We start from the raw sequence: 25,183 nt of genomic DNA, 5'->3' as shown, positions 1-25,183 counted from the left end.
ACCTGGGCACGAGACGAGAGTGCACTTCTCAAAATGAACACTCAGTGGCGCTACGAGTACACAAATGGTTGTGATGATTTTTTGTGTGCGTGTCGAAGCGGTGCGGTGAACAAACATTTTAAAGGGACAATTGGAAATGCATGTTGTATTTTTTTCGGTTGATGTTGAATACCTGAATCCAAGGGCGTAGGTTTGGTCTCAATATTGGCAGGGACGATATATCAGCATAACCTGCACGTACACTTTTTGTTGGGGACGGGACATCAATAAGATATTTGGTGAACGGGGGTCAGGGCTACACTTCTCACCAATATAAACCTAATTAATTGATAGGCTAAATGATTAATGCAAAATAAATCTGTATTGACCTATAGACCCTACCCACCGACGTCACAAAATCACGTGCTCGCTGTATTGTTCCGCCCCCTTGTCCGTCATTTTGTGTCTGTATTATCAATGGTCTCAAATGATCGAGCAATTTATAATGCATTTCATGGAAGACCCGGTGCTTTCGGATGCCGTAAACTCACTTGATGCGTTGCATAAAAGGCATTATGTGGAAAAGCTTCAGTTTATCCATTCGCCAGATCCATATTTGATGCCTAAATCGATGTTTTTCGACCCGCTGTCGCCGCCGTATTTGCCTGACATCTGCTAGCTACCCTGATATGTACAACTATCTTGTCCACACAAAATCAGCCTATTCTCACGAAAGTTTGAAAAACTTTAAGAGCTTGGAGGCTTATAAATACTTCGTTGCTGGTTGGGTGAAACAGGTCCTCGTCCACGAAAATTCGGCAGGAATCTATCTTGTGCTTGGAAAGGTGAGTTACGAAATTTTCAATTCAAAATCTTTTGTTCTTGCTAACATCCACTGTCAAGTCTAATGTATTTCATGTCATTTGTCAGTGGAGCTAGGGCTTTTAATGTTTATATGGTTTAGCGATAGCACTCTCACTACATACATACGTGTATGTTGTCGGCGATTAGCCTAGCAATGATCTTAATTGTGGTTGTCAGCCCAAAACCCTCTAAATATATATTAAATGCATCTTACCAGATATAAAATGACTACTACATAATCTGTGGTAATCGTTTGGAGCCCAGTTTTCTCGTCGAATTGCAGCAGCCCATCTCGCTCTCTCCTCTCCGGGTCTCTCGGAATCCGGTAGAACTTCAAGTCTTTTCGTCTATCTTCTCTGTTATTGCAACCGACCGCCACACACGCCTTCACCATTTTGATTATTAATGTTAACGAGCAGAAAAACACGCCGTAAATAGGAGGAATGTACGTAGCCGTAACAGGTAAACACGATGTGTTGACGGACAATTGGGCAGCACCAGTCAGGAGAGCGGAGTTGTGACATCACGTGGGTAGGGTCTATACTAACTTTCACACTGCAAATTTACAGTATAACATCTTAATCTGATATTTTTTTTCAATCTAGTCGAATAATTTTCATCTTGTTTTGGATTTTTAAAAGCTGGTTAAAAGATTAATGCGTTGTAGTGACCACTACATTATAACAGAATTCACCAAGGGAACATGAGTGGGGCATGTTGTGTTCCTGGGGGAACTATTTAGCCGTGCACGTTTCCAACAGAATCACGAGAGACAAGAGCGGCCGAACACGGCAACGCGAACTCTACTCAACGAGCAACACAGACTCAACAACATCATCCGCTACACTGGTGACCCCGACTTGCCTCGTTGAAGTCTCAGAGGCATTTTATGAACACTTAAAGCAATGGCGGACACTAGCTTTCTCTGACGCTAACGATGTTCAACAAGTCTTCTGTGGCCGCGTGGTTCGCGTGCTCGGAGGCGAGGTTCGCCCACCACGCTATAGCCGACGGTACCATGCGCTTCTACCACGGGGTGGCCGCGCTCGGGTACTCAACGGCGGTCAGAGCTCAGTGCTTCGTGGTTTTTCCGCCGAAGGAGGACAAGTATACGGCACTCAAGGCACACCTTCTCAGACTTTTTGAACCGTCGTACACATTGACTTCAAGGACGCCCAAGGTGCCTGCCTCGAGAGCCCTACTGCCTGAGGTTCCCGCCAACGATGGCGGTGCTTCCGCCCCGGTTCCTCACAGTTGTACTTACTAACTTTCCCAGTTAGGCTTGCCACCCATCCCATGAAATAAGGAATCTTTCAGAATTGGGAATTAAAATTGGGGTTCCGTATTGAACTAATACGGAATATATATAAATAGATACATTTCTATGCATTTTAGGAGTTTAAGGGATGTCCCTTTTTTTTCCCCGCCTGTACGGCTTTGGGTGTGAGAGGGGGCGGCGGCCCGTCCGGCCCTGGTTTTCTCGTCGACACGGCGTCTGCTCTAGGTTTTCCTAATGACGTCAATCCTGTGCCTGCGTCTATGGCCACTGCTGACGTCGTTCCAGCGCCTCCGGAAGTCTCCGAGGTCGCCACACTACCAGCACCGCTGGACGCTGCAGCCACTGACGTCGCTCCGACGCCTCCGGGAGTCTCCGAGGTCACTCCTCTGCCAACGCCTGCGAACGCCGACGTCTTTCCTCGTCCACCGCTTTTGGACAGCGTTGACGTCGCTTCGACTCCGGTTTCAGCATTTCCCTTGCTTCTGCTGCCGCCGGTCAACTTGGTCCATTTTGCCAGTCGCCCACATCCCCAGCCGGGCATCTCCGACCGCCGCGCCTGTCGCCCTCGTCTACAGCCTCGACTGGGTGGCACTGCACGTCACGCGTCTCGACCTCATACTCGGCCGCGGCTGAGCAACACATGCTGCCTCTCTCGTGGTCCGCTTCTCCGGCCACGCCTGGACGATGCTGCACGACGCGCTCCTCGTCCTGGACGTCCTCCCGATCGTTTTGCTCGGTCGTCCAACGCCTGGCATCCCGAACGTCCTCCCGATCGTTCTGCTCGGTCGTCCAACGACTGGCATCCTGGACATCCTCCTGATCGTCACACTTGGTCGTTCATCACCTGGCATCCCGGACGTCCTCCCGATCGTCCTGCTCGGACATCCCACATCTGACATCCTCGACATCCTTCTGATCGTCCATTCGGTCGTCTTCCACCGGTGCCCCGGCCGTGTACCCCAACCGTTCCGTTCCATTGAATCGGGTTACACATGGTGTCCTGAGTGGGTGAATTCTGGGGGAACCTGTGTAGTGACCACTACATTATAACAGAATTCACCAAGGGAACTTGAGTGGGGCATGTTGTGTTCCTGGGGGGAACTATTTAGCCGTGCGCGTTTCCGACAGAGTCACGAGAGACACGAGCGGCTGAACACGGCAACGCGAACGCTACTCAACGAGCAACACAGACTCAACAACATCATCCGCTACATCTTAATCTGATATTTTTTTTGTTAAATCTAGCCAAATATTTTCTAGCATCTTGTTTTGAGTGTTAAAGGGTAGTTAACAGATTAATGCGTCAGATTCTTCCACTTACTTTAAGTAAATATTACTATTTATTTGTATTGAGCCCATACATCTAAAAGTTGGTCATTTTTCACCTAAATAAAGAAAAAAATTGCTTTCAAACAATGTTTTGAACAATTTTCTTGCATTAAGAACATTTCTGACTAACAAGTTTTTCTTTTAAGATTAAATATACAATTTTTTTGCTTAAAATAAGTCAATCTTATTTTCAGCTAGCTGTTTTTCTTATGTCAAGAAATCTAAGTGAGTAAAATTAACTTGAAGCACTGTAGCAGATACAAAATTAGTGGTGTGTTCCGCACTTCCACAATATTGATGTCTTTTTACATTATTTCTACATTCTAATATCCCTCGTCTTCGAAGGGGGCGGGGGAGGCGGCATGTTGTATTTCTGTCGGGCTGTGAATGTGTGTGTGTGTGTGTGTGGGGGGGATGATTGAAGTCATGAGCCAATCCAATGTGCGTGTGAGGGGAAAAAATGAACTGGCACATTCAGCGAGTTAAAAGGGGTCAATGTAAGTCTGAACATAATGAAAGTACTGAAATTTACTTAATAATGGTAGGATCAATTCTATCCTCACAAAATATAGGAAGACAATCTAAATGACCTATATAACTGAAGTCATACTGTAAATAAGGTTGCTTAAAAGTTGGTGGGGATAATGTCAGCAGACTGAAAAGTTGGTAGTGTTATGTCCCCACTATTCCTATGCAAACCTACGCCCTTGCCTAAATCTTTTTTTTTTTTTTTTTTTTTAATTAGAAATAGTAAGCAATGCATGACATTTATGAGTTGTATGACCAGAAGGAGATCTGCTTTTCTCACTATTTCACACCTTGTGTCCATCCTGAACTGCTTGACCGTGTGAATGGCGTTATGAAGTCTCAAGACTACCAACAAATTTTGCAGCATAATGAAGGGCCCAGTGTAAGAAAGCTGGGTCTCCCACAGAGGTCGTGGGTCTTCCAGCAGGACAATGACCCGAAACACACTTCAAAAAGCACTAGAAAATGCTTTGAGAGAAAGCACTGGAGACTTCTAAAGTGGCCAGCAATGAGTCCAGACCTGAATTCCATAGAACACCTGTCGAGAGATCTGAAAATTTGGAGAAGGCACCCTTCAAATTTTAGAGACCTGGAGCTGTTGGCCAAAGAAAAATGGTCTAAAATTCCAGCAGAGCATTGTAAGAAACTCATTAATGGATAACCGGGAGTGGTTGTTCACAGTTATTTCATCTAAAGGTTGTGCTACCAAGTATTAGGCTGAGGGTGCCAATACTTTTGTCCAGCCCATTTTTGGAGTTTTGTGTAAAATGATAATGATTTTTTTTTAATTCTCTTTTGTGTTTTTTTCATTGCAAGCAAAATAAATGAAGATATTACTACCAAAACATTTGTAATTGCAGTCATTTTCTGGGAGAAATTGAGCATTATCTGACAGAACTGCAGGGGTGCCAATACTTTTGGCCAGCACTGTATATATGGTTATATTTTTCCAAATGAAGGTGAGGCTCCAAATCTTCTGCCTCTCTATCTTTGCACTAGTTGTTTTGATTAAAAGTTCATGGATATGCCATTCAAGAAAAAGTTTAGGGCAAGTGACTATTTTTAGTACTAAAATAACTATATTAAGGCTGTCAAACGATTAAAATTTTTTAATCGAGTTAATTACAGCTTAAAAATTAATTAATCGTAATTAATCGCAATTAATCGCAATTCAAACCATCTATAAAATATGCCATATTTTTCTGTAAATTATATATATATTCTGTAAAATAAATTGTTGGAATGGAAAGATAAGACACAAGATGGATATATATACATTCAACATACGGTACATAAGGACTGTAGTAGGCATTTCACTCTACTGTCATTTAAATCTGTCTATACTGTCCTCACTCCGAAGCGTCTACTTTTTCCAAAGCTAGACAGCTAGTGAACATCGCCTTAATAATTAGACTTCTTCCTTTTTCATCTGATTTATTAATAAAATGGCCTCAAACCATTGTCCTCTTTAGACCGTCGTAAAACTACAAAAAAAAAAAGTACACAAGCATTGCATTAGCAACAATACGCTATACAGGTTCACTAAACATATACAAAAAGCGTCTCATACAAAAAATATAACATTTCGCTTACTAACATAATATGTACATTCTTTACAACAACCATACTTACGGACAAATCTTGTCCAAGGATCATATAAGCACAACATTATCAGCCCGAGACGTTGTGCAGCCATAATGAACTGGCAAGAAAACAATAAACCATGTCGCAAAGCGACCACAAGAGTTCGCTGTTGGACAGCACAAAAAGCCTTTCTGTAAAACTTACCAAAAGGCAGAATAATTTCTGAGCAGGACATGTGCGTTAATTGCGTCAAATATTTTAACGTGATTAATTTAAAAAATTAATTACCGCGCGTTAACGCGATAATTTTGACAGCCCTAAAATATATATATAATTATATTGCGTCGACCAGGACAACACCAACTTGGTGATGATAATGCACACTCAGCAGGAAAACAGTGCATTATTTTAAATTAATTGTACCGGTACCAACCTGGACGCCACATGACACCCACATACAGAAACTATATGTTCCATCCAGCTATTTTCTCCCGCTTATCCGAGGTCGGGTCGCGGGTGCAGCAGCTTCAGAAGGGAAGCCAAGACTTCTCTCCCCTCTCCCCAGCCACTTTAGCCAGCTCTTCTCGGAGGATCCCAGGGTGTTCCCAGGCCAGCCGGGAGACAAGGTGTATCACCTGAACCAATGCACATGAAAGGTAGTATAAGTCAATACAGATTTATTTTCCATTGATCATTTAGCAGCCCAGTGGTCCCCAACCTCCGGGTCCGTGGCGCATTTGCTACCAGGCCGCAGAGAAATAAATAATTTATCAACGACGGCAATCTGGCCTGCGGCTCTTGACAAATCAATATCCTTGTCTACGCTATTGACTAATCCAAGTAAAGATTTGTATAGGTCACCATCTAGTGGCTGGCCGCAATTACTAGGGTGTTTGCGCACCTATAGCAGCCCAGGGCCAGGCAATGTAAACAGTAACTTTAGCTGATGTAGGCTGTGTGCTGCAGGCGGCGACATCTTTGGACAGCTTTTTTATGGGGAAAAGGCCACCTGCTGAACCAGAAGAGGAGCCTACAACAAAGTCCATTCTGCATAATATTTTCCCTGCACTTAATATTAATTTTTAGCCTCGACGTCTTATTATATATTTACTGTCATTTTTTGCCACTCATTGCCGATCCGTAAAAAAAAAGGCCCACATTTCACCGGTCCATGGTGCAAAAAAGGTTGGGGACCACTGATTTAGCCTATCAATTAATTAGGTTCATATTCATGGAAAAAGTAGCCCTGACCACCCTTCACCCAATCTGTTTGATCTTATTAATGTCCCGTCCCCAGCAAAAAGTGTACATGCAGGTTATGCTGTTAAATCGTCCCTACCAATGTTGAGACGAGGACTGTAGCTATCGATTATTTTAGGAGTCGATTCATCTATCAATTTGTTTGTTTGAATAATCGAGTAATCCGATTAGGAACATCTAATGCATTTCAGAATAAATTTAAGGAGATGTAAAACAAAGGCTTGCTCAGGTTGCACTTTCAAAATAGCATTAAATACAAATACAAAATAAAATTTCTCGAGTGTTTCTTCAAATTATGCAAAGTTGCACTTTGAGCAATAAATGGATTTAAAAAATTTTAAATTACGACACCTAAGCTTAGACTCAGATGCTAAAAATAAATAAATGAGGAGCTAAGTACAACAAAAGACCAATTGGCTAACTTGCATAGCAAAAGTCCGCTAACTTAAATGCTATAAAATGCTAACGGATTTTTACAATGTTCTTAACAAATTGTTCAAACACATATTCACACAAAAACACATCTAAATATACCTATTAACTAAATTACGAATGCATTAAAAAAAACATCAGCTCCAACAAAACTTTACCTTACGTTGGTCTTAACAGGGAGCAGCTGGATTCAGCCATGTTAAATGAGTAATATCAAATGAATACTCGAATCAGCAAAATTTGAGTCAAAGGTTTTTCTAATCGATTTACTTGAGTTAATCGATTAATCGTTACACCACTAGTTGAGACCAAACCTACACCCTTGCTATATACTAGTCCTTCTCAAAAAATTAGCATTATGTAATGAAGTTCATTATTTTCTGTAATGTACTGATCACCATTAGACTTTCATATAATTTAGATTCATTACACACAACTGTAAGAAGTTGTAAGAAGTTCAAGCCTTTCATTGTTTTAATATTGATGATTTTGGCAAAAAAAAGTCAAGAAAAAACAAAAATCCCTATCTCAAAAATTAGCATATTCTGACCAATACAAAAAAAGTGTTTTTTTAATACAAAAAAAGTCAACCTTTAACTAAATATAGCAGCTATGAACTCAATACTTGGTCAGGAATCCTTTTGCAGAAATGACTGCTTCAATGCGGCGTGGCATGGAGGCAATCAGCATGTGGCACTGCTGAGGTGTTATGGAGGCCCAGGATGCTTCGATAGCGGCGCTCATCCACTGTGTTGGGTCTGGTGTCTCTCAACTTCCTCTTCACAATATCTCACAGATTCTCTATGGGGTTCAGGTCAGGAGAGTTGGCAGGTCAATTGAGTACACTAATGCCATGGTCAGTAAACCATTTACCAGTGGTTTTGGCACTGTGAGCAGGTGCCAGGTCTTGCTGAAAAATGAAATACTCATCTCCATAAAGCTTTTCAGCAGATGGAAGCATGAAGTGCTCCAAAATCTCCTGATAGCTAGCTGCATTGACTCTGCCCTTGATAAAACACAGTAGACCAACACCAGCAGCTGTCATGGCACCCCAGACCATCACTGACTGTGGGTACTTGACACTGGACTTCAGGCATTTCGGCATTTCCTTCTCCCCAGTCTTCCTCCAAACTCTGGCACCTTGATTTCCGAAGGATATGCAAAATTTGCTTTCAACTGAAAAAAGTACTTTGGACCATTGAGCAACAGTCCAGTGCTGCTTCTCTGTAGCCCAGGTCAGGCGCTTCTGCCGCTGTTTCAGGTTGAAAAGTGGCTTGACCTGGGGAATGCGGCACCTGTAGCCCATTTCCAGCACACACCTGTGCACAGTGGCTCTGGATGTTTCTACTCCAGACTCAGTCCACTGTTTCTGCAAGTCCCCTAAGGTCTGGAATCAGTCCTTCTCCACGATCTTTCTCAGGGTGCGGTCAACTCCTCTGGTTGTGCAGCGTTTCCTGCCACACTTTTTTCTTCCCACAGACTTCCCACTTAGGTGCCTTGATACAGCACTCTGGGAACAGCCTATTCGCCCAGAAATTTCTTTCTGTGTCTTAGCCTCTTGCTTGAGGTTGTAAATAATGGCCTTCTGGACAGCAGTCAGGTCGGTAGTCTTTTCCATGATAGCGATTTTGAGTAATGAACTAGGCTGGGAGTTTTTTAAAAACCTCAGGAATCTTTCGCAGGGGTTTTGAGTTAATTCGTTGATTCAGATGATTAGGTTAGTAGCTTCTTTAGAGTACCTTTTCATGATATGCTAATTTTTAGAGACAGGGATTTTTGGTTTTTCTTGACCTTTTTGCCAAAATCATCAATATTAAAACAATAAAAGGCTTGAACTACTTCAGTTGTGTGTAATGAATCAAAAATATATGAAAGTCTAATGTTTATCAGTACATTACAGAATATAATGAATTTTATTACAATGTGCAATTTTTTTAGAAGGACCCGTATTATATTTTTTAAAGATATAGCGTGGTGATTAAACTACATATAGGCATTGGATTTCATTTGTTGGGATGGAAGCTGCCAGAAAGTTGTTTTCTAAAATATCCCTGTCTAGTTAATAAGAATAGGGGAGGGAGAGGGAGCAGGAATGTTGTCCAAGAGCAAACAGAATTAATGCACAGTGGGAAAACAGGTCGAAGTTGAAGTTGATATAGTCAAAGAAGCCATTGTTGAATGGAGTTTGGGTGAGACAAGGTGAGTTCAGTGTGAGGCATCACTGTGAAACTGATACTTGCGACAGTTCCTTTAGAATCTGTGTTAAACATATGTTTTATTGCAGTCAATGTTAAACAAACAGATGTTTTATTGTAAGCTCGTGCAACACGAGGCACAGTTTAAACAATGCCTTTGCATTTTAAAGGAAACATTCTTAAAAGATAAATGTAAATGTACAAAAAAAAATTTTTTTTTTTAAATTAAAAAAAAGTTAAATATAACTGAACTGTATCACATGCCACCTAGAGCCATCTTGGTAGGGAATCAATGCAGAGATCACACTGACCGTCTTGCCAATGATGTATAGTTTTTGTACCTGGGTATGATAAAACACATAATTTCTCCATTGCATGTGATTGAATCTGAATGGTTACAAAACCGACATCGTTTGTGAGCTTATCATTAGAATATTTGCACCATTGTTTGAAACGGACGAGTGCATCACCGTGGGCACTCCCTGACACGACGAGTGCATCACCGTGGGCACTCCCTGACACGGTGATGATGCGGTGGCGTGAGATGCCGCTCCTCCCTTTGTGTAACGAGCCAGCCAATGAAGCAATAGGGATGACATGAGGTGAGGGTGAGGGCGGGCGGAGCAGGTGAGGTTCCAGGTGAATCTCCCAGTTGTCTAACGTGAATAAACAAGGCAATTTGCAGTCTCATTATAATGTGACAAAAATACAACCCATGTTGCATCATGCAAACGCTTGATATTGACTTAAAATTATACATAGGGCCACCCATGGATGTTCAAATGTTAAAATAAAGCACATTAATCAAAAGTAGAAGAAAAAAAGTGTGTGTCAATCAAATCTGTGAGTAAAAAATGAGTTGTGGAATGTGGATGCCAAGCTGGACAGACCACATAGCTTGCATGCATGTGATGTGGCATTCAAAGTAGTATATTGTGAAACTCGCGGGCACAAACTAGTTTCATCTCGAGGAAATTTTGAAGCCTCACCTTACGCAGCTTAACAAAAAAAAAAAAAAAAACCATTTTTATTTGAAGAACACTTAGACACACTTAAATATTTGTGAATTGTTTAGATTTAAGCATCCACTTTGATGTATTGAACTTCAGCCCTATTGGTGTAAAACCAATTGTAAAAGTATGCAACAAGCGAAAACATTCTTCTTTCCACTTTTGCACATGCTTCACATTTAGTGGAAAAAGTGCTGTAATTTTCGGATTATAAACCGCTACTTTTTCCCCTCATTTTGAATCGTGCGGGTTATAGTCCAATGCTGCTTATTTGTTGATTTATTGGGTTAATAGGTCACACTGTATTTGACGGCGGCGTCATAAGACTGTCATAATTATGACATGACACTATCATGTGCATTAATAAATGCATATGGCGGAAAACACTCAGGTGACTTGAAGTTCCGCTTTAAGACCCCCAATTTGGCCAAATTTCATAATTGTCCAATATGCATGTGTGATACATCATTGGAAAGCTTAAAATAACAATTTTCTAGGGGAAGAAAAATTTTGAACAGGGGGGCATTTTTAAAACAAAATATTTTTTAAACAGCAAAACCCTAACTGGAGGTGACAGCACGCGAGAGCATAAAGACGCCATGATTTTAACGAGATACTATCGCGTACTTACCTCTTTTCGATCCAAAAACTCCATGTAGCATGTATCACCGAGTTTCAAGACACAGCTGTGAATGGCCACAGCCGGATTTTGGGGGGATTTTATGGGTGAAACATGGTAATATAACAAGGGTTGCGATGCAGAGATTGCAGACATCAAGGAGTGGTCGAGATTTTCTTTTCATATATTTGCCTTTTTAAACGTTTTTTTTTTCTTTCTTTCTTTGGGTCAATTATAATCTAAAATATAGAGGAAAATGCGATAGTAACGAAAAAAATACAATTAAGCAATAGTTATGAGGTAGATATCCGTGACTTTTTTACAGACGCTAATTTTTTCATTGTGACGTAATTTGTTTAAAAGTTAAAATATTCGAGTGAATAATTTTTTAAAGTAGTTTTTTTTTTTTTTTTAAACTAAATATTACACATTAATTAATGATTCTAAGCTAAAAATGACAGACATTTCGAAAAATAAATACGATGACTTACCTTTTTTGGCTGGGTTGAAACAAAAGTGGTTGCGCAACGTCTGTAAACGGGGGTTTCCAGGGTAAAACGGACAAATTAAAAATAGTTTGAGGGCTTAATGCGCCATGAATCTGCTATGGCAGCATATAGACATATTGTTCTATCGAACACAACAGTTCTTTTGGCTTAAAATAGAGCAGTTTATTTTAAATAGGGGTGCAAGAGCAGAAACTGCTTTTTCAGCCTTTTCTGTGTTTTCTGCCATATGATAGTGATCCGGCAAATTATGTTTCTCCATGTATGTCCAGCTCGGCTCTTTCACATCCATTCAAAAGTAAGAAAATTTGCCGGATGACACAAAATAATATGTCATAAACATTTGTTAATCCTCATGGCAGAGTCATGTCATAATGATGATGGTCTTATGACAGTCTTATAGCGCCACTTGTTACCAAATACCATAACTAGCAATTAATGAAACAACTGAAATAGTAACTGAAGAAATATTTACACAGAAAAAGAATTTTTATTTTTACATCTGTAGCGCTGCAATGCATGCTAGGAGGCATGTTGAACGACAAGTGTTGACAGCAGGTGGCAGCAGAGGTTGACTGTCTCCCTCGAGGGAACAGTGATGGCCAAATGAAGCTTCTTGAAGCAATGAAGCTTTTCAGCAAATTGTGTCAAAGCTTCATGGTGGTTCATTTGGTCGTATGACATTCTTAAAATGCCGCTATCAAAGTGTTAACAGTTAATATCTTTTGTTGTAAATATCCCACAACACAGTGAGGACAGCTGCTTCTTATCTATGAACAAATGCCGTTTTTATGTCAAATTTGGTGGGTGGCAGCTTATAGACCCTACCCACGTGACGTCACAACTCCGCTCTCCTGAATGGCACCGCCCAATTGTCCGTCAAAACATAGTGTTAACCTGTTACGGCTACGTACATTCCTCCTATTTACGGCGTGTTTTTCTGCTCCTTAACATTAATAATCAAAATGGTGAAGGCGTGTGTGGCTGTTGGTTGCACTAACAGAGAAGATGGAAGGAGAGACTTGAAGTTTTACCGTATTCCGAGGGATCCAAAGAGGAGAGCGAAATGGACGGCTGCAATTCGACGTGAAAACGGCACCAAAAAAATCACCACAGACTATGTAGTAGTCATTTTATATCCGGTAAGATGCATTTAAGATATACTTAGAGGGTTTTGGGCTGACAAATAACCACAATTAAGATCATTGCTAGGCTAATCGCCGACAACATACACGTATGTATGTAGTGAGAATGCTATCGCTAAACCATATAAACATTAAAAGCCTTAACTCCATTGACAAACGACATGAAATACATTAGACTTGACAGTGGATGTTAGCAATAACAAAAGATTTTGAATTGAAAATTTCGTAACTCACCTTTCCAAGCACAAGATAGATTCCTGCCGAATTTTCGTGGACGAGGACCTGTTTCACCCAACCAGCAACGAAGTATTTATAAGCCTCCAAGCTCTTGAAGTTTTTCAAATTTTCGTGAGAATAGGCTGATTTTGTGTGGACAAGATAATTGTAAATATCAGCGTAGCAGATGTCAGGCAGACAGGGCAAAGACAGTGGGTCGAAAAACATCGATTTGGGCATCAAATATGGATCTGGCGACTGTATAGAACGAAGCTTTTCCACATAACGCCTTTTATGCAACACATCCAGTGAGTTTACGGCATCAGAAAGCACCGGGTCTTCCATGAAATGCATTTTAAATTCCTCGATCAATTGAAACCAATGCTAATACAGAGACAAAATGACGGACAAGTGGGCGGAACCATACAGCGAGCACGTGGTTTTGTGACGTCGGTGGGTAGGGTCTATAGTCTGGCACGCCTTATAGACCGAAAATTGCGGTAATAAGAATAAGACAAAGATTCAAAATACATTGTGATCATCAAAAAATCTTTAATTACACAGAACACTCAAAAAGAACAGTTATGAACACATTAAATAACAGCTGCACAATCTGACTACACAAGAGTCAAGATGTATAGGTAAGCCAAAGGTATTCATGTGAGACACATTTTGAATTTAATTTTAATTTAATGTACAGCTTTTTGTCTGAAAATGAATCAGTGACATTAACTTTTTGTCCAAAATGACACAGGCAGTACAATATTGTGTCCATCACAAATTTCAAAATACACATTGAAAAAGCCAATTTTTAATACAATACACATATCTAATGAATATTGCATTAAACTCAAAATGTGTCCTGGTTATGAATCAAGTTTGGGCTTTTACAGCAACACCCTCCAATCAAAACCCTCTTCAATAATAAACCTATTAATAAATAAAACTTTGGAATTTATATTATTTCCTGATTCAGTGCACAAGGAAAAGGCAGCAGACGGAGTGACATAAAAAAATATTTCACATTTTCATTTGAAACAGCTTCCTCCTTTTTACTTGACAGGAACTTCAGCAGCATTAGCATTTAGAGTGTAAAGCGCCAATACTACTAGTCTTCATTGGGTTGTCGAAAAGTATCGATACTGAAATGTTGGATCCAGATAAGATATATGATTGCAAAAGTATCGATACTCATCCCATTTTTGTCGCTATCAAGTTAAAAAAAAAAAAACAGTATCGTGACAACATTTAAAGAGAACATAACTTCAAAAAGGAGAACGCGTGCAACTCTTTAGAGAAAATACACTTTAAGTTTTTACCAAGTACCGTACTTTAAATCTAATTTAACATTACTTTTGTAATGTTCAGGGGGAAAACTTCAATTTGTTAACTACTTTATTGTAGTTTGTAACAGGTTTGACCATCAACAAGGTAGTTAATAAGTATTAACTACAGGAAAGTGTTTGAAAGGCACAATCGTGTTTCAAGAAGTCACTGATTAAAGTGGCTTTTGAATTACTCTTCATGAACCATTGAACAACCCGATGGTTCTCTGTATACAGTAGCACAAGGCACCAGCCAAAAATAAATAAGTCATGAAAAAGTTGCAAAAGGCACAAAAGAAAAGTAGTGCAAGTGTAAGACCTTCATCTTCTGAACTTCTTGACCCCCCCCCCCACCCCTCCCACCCCATTACTCCATTCACCCAGCTAAACCAGATACGAAATTATCTGGTGCTTCTTTGGATAACGCTGAAGTCACAAACTGTTGATAAGGTATGTAAGGAAACAAAAATTAATCATTTTTGTTCTGGAAAACAAAAACAATTATCTATGGCATATGAGGTCATGCAATGTCTTCGTCCTCCATACTCATCATTTGCCCCTGCAAAAAGAAAAAAAAAAACATTTATCTTATGTACCATGATGTACTTTGAAAGAAACAAGGTAACAGAATGCAGACTGCATCTAAAGTGAGGTCCATGTATACTAGGCCTACACAATACAGTAATCCCTTGTTTTTCGCGGTTCATGGGGACCACAACCCGCTGCGATAAGTGAAAAACCACAAAGTAGCGCCCCCTTAACTTTTTGTGTGTGTGTGTGTGCTAGAGCTGAAACGAATACTCGAGCAACTCGAGTAACTCGAGTTTAAAAACTGATCCGAGTAATTTTATTCACCTCGAGTAATCGTTTATTTTGACAGCTCTAAGCATCACGTTTTGCTCGGACTACTTTTAATGCGGGACAACGTGCTGATGTCACGTGCGGGGAGGAAGAAGGGGAAAAAAAAACTTACTGCAGCTGAAAGCCGCTACAAGCGACGCCGACGTTGTTAAATACTAGCCCGCACGATGCTACTTGCCATTAGCGTCTGCTGCGTCTCATAAAGATCACATGTATGTTGACCTAGATGCACCTATCAGACTCGGCCGCCTCTGGGCAGCGTTAGCAAACAGCCGCCATCTTAAAGCAGTAGAGCGCCAAGCGCTAATAAAGAGCTCTAAGCGCTAATAAAGAGCTCTAAGCGCTAATAAATAAGATTAACGTTACTGTCATTACTAGCTCAGGTAACGTTAGCCCTGCGGAGGGCTAGGTTTCTATTAATTATGACCACTGTCGATGCGTGGCTAACGTGTCTTACATACAGGCTTTAACATAACTTAGCATTGTGGAGTGATGAGGGTGTAAAATAAAAACTTAATAATGCTAATTATCAATTTTAGCTCAGTAGTCATTGCTGGCTAAAACACCAAGTAGCACTGGTCCCTAATGTGCTCCAATACAGCCTGTATCATACATTTATTTTGAACACTGCAAAAACTCAAAATCCTAACAGGACTTACAGTTTAGACTAACTTAAAACTTAACTAGAACTTAAAAATGGCTTGACACCAATAGAAATTCAATTGAAACACGTGGGAAAAAAGTGATGTGTTTTATCAAGCGTAACGGCATTTTTAGGTAAGATATTTACGTATATATATAAGATCTAAAAAGTTTTCGAGTGAAAGCAGTGAATTAGTCATTTTTTAAAAATTCTAGTTACAGTTTGAGATGCAATTGTTGGCTGTTTTCAACAATATACATTGAAAATGAAGACATTGATTGACTGAAAATGGTTCAAGATTTGATGAAATGTCTTGTTTTCTCATGTATATTTATAATTGCTCTTCACCTAAAAATATATTTGTTTTATCCGATTACTCGATTAATCGATAGAATTTTCAGTCGATTACTCGATTACTAAAATATTCGATAGCTGCAGCCCTAGTACTGTGTTCAATACATTTATTCAGATTTCGCATTGAAAAGAGATACATACATATAAGACATGTTTTAAGCACTTCAAACGTAATACAGTAACTGCTAGTAAAAAAAAAAAAAAATATATATATATGTATTTCAATAAATGGTTTTTAAGCACTTCAAACGTAATACAGTAACTATGATAAGTTTTAAACATGGTACTGTCCCACGGAATTATTTTTCAACAAGAATAAAGTAGAGCCTAGTTCAGCCTAAAAAATCCAGCCTGACCCGGCCCGCGTGTATTAACCCTTTAACACCGAACGTGTTGGCAGCGACACATTTACGCATGTCGTCTTTGAAGCTTCGTCACGCTGTAATTACGTCACCCACGTGCCGCTGGTTGGTCTCATTTGAAAGTGCGGAAGTTGATGTCCACACCAGTTTTTATTTGAAGTCAAGAAAAACGGGAGATAATGTCATTTGAGTTTTTAAGTTTTATTGCACTCATAAATATGCATTAAAACGCTGCATGTACCATGTATCTATCTCGATATTTCCATCATTTCTTGTCCTTTTTCAAAACCGAAAGCAGCACAGAAGACTACATATCCCAAGAGCCGTTGTGATGTCAAGAAGGACGAACCGAATGTGAACATTTTTAATAAATTTCCGAGCAAGGCGTCAACTAAGGAAAAGGAGGCATGCAAAGCAAGCAACGGCCGGTTGGATTGAGCGAGCGACTTTGAAACATGCAAAATTAATCTAAAACTAAATTTAGCGCAAACTAATGCATTATTTCATTAACTCAAGGATGAAGATGAGCCGTATTTGTTGTGTTTTCCTGGGATGAGTCGGCGTCTCGGCGAGTAAAAGTGACAGCAGCGCGCAAACGGCGAAAGAGTAGGCTGTGTGACGTTGTGTGTGACGCAGCTCTGTGACCTGTTCAAGCAGAAGCTTTATTGAGTGCGCAAAAATAAAAAAAAAAAACTTTAGAGTCGCATGCCAGAAAAATTTGAATTGAACTGAACTACTCGTCAATATTTTTGAAAATACTTTTTTTCAATGTTATATGTATTTTTCTTCACTATAATCTTTTCAATTTTTATGTAGATGTGTGTTCGAGAAGCTTGATTGCATCTACGTATATACTTTAGATAGGGTGATGGGTTTAATACCTAACTTCACAAAGAGATATCCTCCAAACCCTTTTTGTATTAGATGATATATATATATATTTTTTTCTCACTATTTTGCACTGTATATAACCTGTTTTGACCATAGTATGTGTAAAGGCCAAAAATGCCTATGACCATACCCGATGTTTGTGTTGAATTGTCAAACATAAAACTATTCAATCTTATTTTTTTCTATTGAATGCTTATCCTAACAAGTTCCTATGACCATACCCGATGTTTGTGTTGAATTGTCAAACATAAAACTATTCAATCTTATTTTTTTCTATTGAATGCTTATCCTAACAAGTTGAATAAATATTATCAAGCTTCAAAACGGTTGGTCGAGCATGTTTGGTTGTCAATGGGACACCAACATTACAAATTTTGAAAAAATATTTTGGGATTTTTTTGTCTTTTTGGGTCCAAACTGTGGATTAAAATTGGTCAGTGAAGAAAACAACAGTTTGGACATGAAGTTCAAGGTGTCCTGAAGAAAAAGGGACCCAACTTGGCCATTGTGAACAATTTTTTCTTTGAAATATAAAGGCAACATCAAATGCATGCAAATTCGGCCAAAATAGGCTTAGGTGTTAAAGGGTTAAAGCCCGACCCGGCCAGAGCAATTAACTTAACTTGCAGGCCCGAGCCCGAAAAAACCCTAAATTTTGATTTTTTATTTGTATGCCCAAGTCCGAAACCCCCCTCGAAATTTTACGTTTTATTTGTAGGCCCGAGCCCGAAACCCCCCCAAAAATGTACGTTTTATTTGTAGGCCCGAGCCCGTTTTATTTGTGACTCAGGAGGAGGAGGAGGAAATGCGGGGATTCGATGCTTGGTTGCGTTTTGTGTGATCACTTTTGTGAAGATGCCATGTGCATAATGATAACAAATAAAGCCTGTCTTTTGTAACAAATTCTCCCAGTTAAACAAGACTGTAAGATGCATATTCAATAAACATTTATATCTTGTATATTTGTGTGTCTGTTCTATCAGGTGGATAGTTTATGCGTCATTTCCTTGGCAAAATGCAATAGACATTTATTTTAATTTCTTCGAATTGGCAGAAAAAAGTTTTCTTAATGTTTAAATAGACTAGCTATTTTTATGATCATTATAAATGCATTTACACAACAAAATAACGCTGGAAAGGTTTGTTAAATATATTTCTGTGTGGGATATTGTGCTCACTACGCGCCTCTCTGACAAGGAAAGGAACAGCAGCATATACAAAAATAAACTAAAATACTTTTAAATTACGTTCTTGATTAGAATGACTCGCATCAAAACACACAAAAGAACAACCTGCCTTAAGGAACACTGAAACAAAATAAATAATAACGTTTTAAGGAACACCACGAACTCCACGATGTCCTGCTTAGCTCGAAGAGGTGCAGCCCTCGAAACAAATGATAGTAACGATGTTTGACTAATATCATCTTTTAGGCCAGTACAGTTTTTAAAATGCCTGCTCAGCGTCAAGGTGCCAGTCTTTCTGCTCTCGTACGAGAGCAAAGCGCCACATTTGTTGCATTCGGCAAGGCCGACAGTTTTCAGTAGCATCTTCCACTATCAATTTAAATCCTTTCCACACACCACTCGTGAATTTTGTCTTGAGTTTGCTTTTCACCTCTTGCTGCTCTATATCGAAATTCGAAAAGGAAATACCAGGATGCAGAGTTGCAGACTCGCAGAGAGTGCGTGGTGAAGATTAAAAGGAGGGCGGGGCCACAGCGTTCATGTGCGCAAACAATGCACTGGCTCTGCTGCGGCTCATGTTTGGGATTACCAAAGCGCCTTCTCTCTGTTTTATCCAATTTATTTATTTTATAACAAGTATTTCTTAGTTTAACATCCATAAATCATTTTAGGATACAAATATATATTTATTTTAAAAAAAACTTAGCGAGAGAGAAGTCCAGCCCGAGCCGACCCGAACGTAAATGATTGACATTTTGGACCCAACCCGACCCAAATTGGTTCGGGCTCAAGACCTAGGCTCTAGAATAAAGTGGAAAAATGCTTATCTTTATTAATTATTAAATGTTTCATTGAGTGAGTCCACTCACATCCACTCATGCTGCTCACTTACACACAATGAGCTGCCCTAGCAACTGTTCAACAAGTTAAACGATGATTGACGCATGTGGTGCTTTGACTTTTGGCTTCCCAGCATCTCTGGCAAGATCGAACCTTAACGTCTGTCAACTTTAAAAGGCAACTCCAGTGCACTGCCTGACCAAGAAAAGCAGCAGGAGGGAGGAGCGACTACGTGATCGGATCGGCACAGCTCTATAAAATACTGCATTTATTTATTTATTTATTTATTTTGTTGGGAAAAAAATCCGCAATGGACTGAGGGCGCAAAGTTTGAAGCACCAAGTAGCGAGGGACCACTGTATATCGTTTGAACATCGCCATCGCAATGTGCGCATTTTTTAGTTTAGTTTTTTTATTTTTTATTTTTTCTTCATTTAGTTTTTGTTCATATAAGCAGCAATTGTACAGAGACATGACTTTGAGGATCCCTTTTATATTCACCAATCTTTATCATCATTTACAGATAAACCCCCTTAACCTGGATTAAACTGTATTTTATGAATACTAGGGACGTCCCAATTGTATATTGTTGCAGCTGAGTTCGATTCCAAGTCACCTGATTTTGAGAATCAGCCAATAAGCCCCGATCCAATACTGGAAAAAAAAAAAAAGTTTTTTTTTTTTTTTTTTTTTGCTTTGACGCTCATGCTCCCATAAACAGCCTCTCACTTACAAAATAAATGAGTTGCCACAGCACACTTCGGACTGTGTACCAATTGTAACGATGATTAACACATTTGTGCCTTTGATCGTACAGCTACCGGGACGTCTCTGGCCACAAACGTGTCAATCATCGTTAACTTTAAGTACCGACTAAATAATTAATTAAATAAAAGGTTTCCAACAATTTCGAATGAACATGACAGACGAGCACAAAACTGTAGAGTATACAACATCACTGGAAATCACAAACTGGATGTAAAATGTTTTCCAAAACTTTAAGAAAACACCGAGTCACTGTGCTAAAAAATAATCCTGAGGCTAACGCTATGGTAACGTGAACGCTATGCTAACACTACAAGTTAGTGTAGTGTGTGATGATCTCTCACCACAGACTTTTAAAGTGGCATTGCAATGGTTTGTTTTGAAAGTGTTTGCATTTATTTTTATTGATTTGGGTGGATACACGGCCCTCTAGTCTACCTCATTTCATATGGCTGAATCCATCTGCTCCCTGTGAGGACCAGCATAAGCTAAGTTTTTGTTTGAGCTAATAATTTTTTTGAATGCATTCGTAATTTAGTTTAAAGGTATATTTAGCCATTTTTTGTGGGAATATGTGAGCCATTTGTTAAGAGCATTGTAAAAAAAGCGTTAGCATTTTATAGCATTTAAGCTAGTAGGCTTTTGCTATGTAAGTTAGCCAAATTTTCTTTTGTTGTATATAGATCCTCTTTTTTTTTTATATACCGTGTGAGGCTCAGTTTAGGTATTTTAATTTTTTATGTTCTTTATCCGATTATTTGAACTACATAGTTCATCGATTAATCGACTATTAAAATAATCGATAGCTGCAGCCCTATATCGAATGAACGAACGTTCCCAGTCGAAATGGATTGGGCGTCGAGCACCGTCAGTGGCAGCCTTAGAGTTACCTGAGACACTATTATGGTGGAAGATTTTGGTAGCAACTTGTGGGTCCCTTTTTTTTTTCAAACATTGCCACCTTTTTAAAACGATATCTCGATTCTTGGCAGGAGCATATCGATAACCCTGTTGGTATATTAGGTAGCACGATATATCACCATTTCGATATTTTGTCACACCCCTACTAAAACGAAAATTAAAATGGCTGCCAAAAACAACACAGGGTCAAACGGAAGCATCCTTTTTCAGCTATAAAGTATTGTTATTCATAATTGTAAATGTCAAATTTGTTCAATATTTGCAATAAGGTAAACATTTCTCATGAAATGGAATGTTCCGTGTTTGTCCTTTAGACGGAAAACTAGTTCCTTGTTTAACCTCTGCTGGTTTCAGCCAGGTCATGCCTCATAGAACATAAAAACAATTATCTGAGATGACATTAACGTGACGTTTACCTGAAGATGAACGTAGCCTTCAGAATTATTGCAGATTTGCACCTCATCCTCTGTGGTCTTCTGATACACTGGGTTGACAAAGTGCATGGTGTTGGTGTTCTTCATTCGCCATTGTCTCCATACCAACACTAACCCAAACACCAATAAGATCATGACTGCTGCGGAGGAAAAGACGTTGGTGAGGTTTTGAAGTGAGAGGCAGGAAAGGGTAAGCAGTCTCGTAGGATGTTAAAATTACCAAGAGGAATCGCGACATAGACAGCAGTAGTGTGGCCTGCATCTTGTGTGCTGGCTGAAAAAGGAGAGAGAACGTTTGTTTTATTCATTGTGGCGATCACATCACGGGACATATTGTCGAAAAAGTACTAAATGACGAAAGCATTTTTTTGTAAGATAAAAATATTTTACCAGGTTTGCATGCTAATTAGCAATGAAAGTGACCAGAAATTCTTATTTCCTATTCTATTCTTTCCGTTTCTCATTCATATGCAGCAGACTGGATCCAATTTGAATATTCAATACAGGTAGTCCCCGGGTTACGACGTACCCGACTTATGTGATTTCGACTTTACGACACCGGAGTCTCGTCCGCCATTTTGTCTCCATTTTTTTTTTCTTATGTTTTTTTGTGTAACAGTGTCTTGTCCGCAACCTCTCAGCATTGATGGTAAGTACAGTTTATTATTTGCCATTTAATTTAGTTATTTATTAAATCTAAATGGTTCATCTGTAATTGCTATGCATGTATATTATTTAATAAGTTTTATCCGATTACTCGATGGAATTTTCAGTAGAATATTGGACTACTAAAATATTCGATAGCTGCAGCCCTAAACTAATTAAAACTAAACTGAAGAAAAACAAATTCTAAACTAGATAAAACTAAACTATAATAAACTCAAACCAACACTTTTATAACAAAGAGCAACTATACGGTAACAACACAGTATTACTACTATTAGTCAGGCTGAAAATGGGTCAAGTGTTAAAAAGAGGAGAAGGGTGTGGAGGAAATATGTTACGGTAGGGCTGTCCCAAACGACTAATTTTCTCCCGATTAGTCAGCCGAGTATTTTTACAATTAGTCGACTTTTTACGAATATAGCAATGAAATTTTTGTTGACACTTATTGATTCACAAAAAAGCTTAAATTCTTCATTAAAGTACAAATAAAAATGTAAATAACAATAATTAATCACACATAAACAATGAGGTCAAATGTTGATAGCATTTACTAGTGCAAAAGAATGCAATGTAAACAGATTCAGAACACTGACTTCGCCTTTCCAACATTATTCAAAACAATAAAAAAAAATATCTAGCATTATTATTATAGTATACTACTATCTAAAATAGTATTATAAGAATTATAATATTCATTGCAAATGTAATTTTTCAAAATGGGTGTCATTTAAAAGCTATTCTTAGTGTAAAATCTGAATTCTGTAGTATTATAGTATTTACATACAGTATTATAGTATTAATTTTGAAGTATGGGGGATTAACTCCAGAAATCGTTATTCATATGAAGTGCTTTTATTTTTGATATGTTCACCGGAAGTACGTTCGCTAAACCGCTAACAGCTTCACACTCCGCAAAAAAAGCACTTATCGTCATTGCTTGTGGTGTCACTCAGTTTTTTTTTTTTCTTTTCATTTTTTCGTTTGCAAATGCTGTTAACCAGCTTTTTTTAATGTTTGAAGTGTCACCTTTTAACCGCAAGTTTGCGTTTTGGACAAGACTGCCAATGTTTTATTGCAGGCTGAAGTAGGTTGTCTTTTTTTCCCCATTAGTCTCAATGTAGCAATGCTAACGTTTACAGTGTTTAATATACATGTGTTTCCTTATTTTGTATGTCTTAACTGTAATTTTACTGCATGTTGTTTACCAATAAACATCTGTAAAATGAACGGGAGTCTCATATGTTCTTTACACTCACGCACAAATGTATGCATGCACGCACACGGTGATAAAACGCAGGCGTGAAAATTATCGCCCACATTTTTATTTACCTTGCGACAAATGGACTCATTGCTTATCGCGACAGGCTTAGCAACTTCAGTAAAACATGTCGTTAGTTAGTTAGATGGAATTACGACCCCCCCTTAAAAATGTTCTCCTCGTATCTACACAATTCACGTAGGTCACCCCCTTTAGGTTCAAAACGGCAAATTTCGCCGAAAGGTGAGTGATTTTCATGCCTGATTAGTAATCTAAAAAGTGTTGTAAGTATCAAATCAAGTCTGTACCATATGAGTCATATTGGGACTGGTTTAAGTGTTTGTACCTGGGGATGGAGCCAGAGGCTGCTGTCTGTCGGACAGGTTGGGCTCCTGAGAGGGCAGGATCGAACTCGTCATGTTTGTCTCAGTGGCTTTGGCCACACATTTCCTCATGTCGGACGCCATGTTCATGTGATCGGGGCAGGCGCAGGTATATTTCGGAGAATGTTGATTGATGACAGGAGCGGGAAGGCACAGGTACTCGCAGCCTCCATTAATGTTCCCCTCTGTGCACCAGTTTGTACCTACAAGCAGGAAAAAAGTGTAAAGATCCTAATAGCTTTTTTGTTTTGTTTGTTGTAACTAGAGCCGTCCCGACTAGTCGACGTTGTCGATGACGTAAATGGGTCGACGGGCAAAACGTACCTTCGACGGGTAATGACGGGATAAAAAAAAAAAAAAACATGCGGATAAAGTTAAGAATGGCGGGTGCTCGCGATGCAAGCGGTTGTTACTGGCACCTCCCAGCGGGCCGCTGTTATTTCAATGTGACCGGCATTGTCAGATTGAGCAAATAGGAAGAAAGTGGGCGAGCGAGAGAGAGGGAGCGAGATCGGTGAGTTGGAAAAGTTCGCGGGTAGCGCGGAGTTGAGTGGCTGCATCCCCCACGTTTTTGTTTTGGTCAATAAAAGTATCTATAAAGAGCCATCCGACGCCTCTCGGTGTTTTTATGCACGCCGCCGCCTTCCTGAAGAGGAAATCGGACGAACCGACGACAACAAGCCAAGTGAATCGCTCGTTCACCCCTCACTACGGCGAGGAGTTGAAAACACCGCCAATTAGCAAAAAGGGCAGAACTGGTAACACGTGAAAGCGGCATAAAGCCAAAAAAGCGGACCAGAATAACCAGAGCCTGGAATTATTTCAAGGAAAATATGGAGGGTGCCACCGTGTGTACTCTTTGCTAAGCTGAGCTCGCATACCACGGTCGCACGTCGGCTATGAACGAACACTTGAAGCGCCGACACCCAAGTGTAATTTTAAGAAACAACATGCTAGCGGATTGTAAGTCCATACAACTTTCTAACGATTTTTTTAATGGAAGTTGCCTTTATGTGCGTTGTATCAACGTGCATTTTTATTTAATAAAATAATTAATATATATATAATATAATTGTATAATATTTTTTTTAATTATTATTAAATTTATTAGGATCATGGAAGGTCCCACTTGGGGAAAATATATACATATATCCTGTATATACATAATATAATAAAAATATATATGGAAACAGCACTGGCCTACTTACTGTAATCCATGACTGAACTAATGTTAGTTACTTTATATTATAAAGTATTATTGTGTATATACATATAGTAGTGTACTATAAAATTAATACTATATATTTAATTTTTGTTACTGTGAGTATGTGTGCCTTTCATTCAAAA

General features: G+C 39.2%; 1 protein-coding gene across 2 annotated transcripts in view; it reads right to left on the bottom strand.

The window, feature by feature from the left end:
* Window positions 1–13,478: 13,478 nt before the first annotated feature.
* The window catches only part of ldlrb (low density lipoprotein receptor b), a 38,844-nt gene continuing 27,139 nt past the window's right edge, over window positions 13,479–25,183 (bottom strand). Inside the window, exons 14-17 of one of the 2 annotated variants that reach the window (XM_057843536.1) lie at window positions 23,800–24,039; window positions 21,750–21,803; window positions 21,512–21,666; window positions 13,479–14,830 (exon numbers count right to left, since the gene is read on the bottom strand). In XM_057843536.1, the coding sequence (XP_057699519.1) occupies window positions 14,792–14,830; window positions 21,512–21,666; window positions 21,750–21,803; window positions 23,800–24,039 (488 nt within the window). In that variant the 3' untranslated portion in view covers window positions 13,479–14,791. Of the gene's footprint in view, window positions 14,831–21,511; window positions 21,670–21,749; window positions 21,804–23,799; window positions 24,040–25,183 lie in introns of both variants that reach the window. The other variant, XM_057843535.1, reaches the window with a different exon arrangement.

This window comes from Corythoichthys intestinalis, chromosome 8 (assembly GCF_030265065.1).
Source record: "Corythoichthys intestinalis isolate RoL2023-P3 chromosome 8, ASM3026506v1, whole genome shotgun sequence".
Taxonomy (NCBI): domain Eukaryota; kingdom Metazoa; phylum Chordata; class Actinopteri; order Syngnathiformes; family Syngnathidae; genus Corythoichthys; species Corythoichthys intestinalis.
The sequence above is the reverse complement of the archived record's forward strand: the minus strand, read 5'-3'. Positions and strand labels throughout refer to the sequence as shown.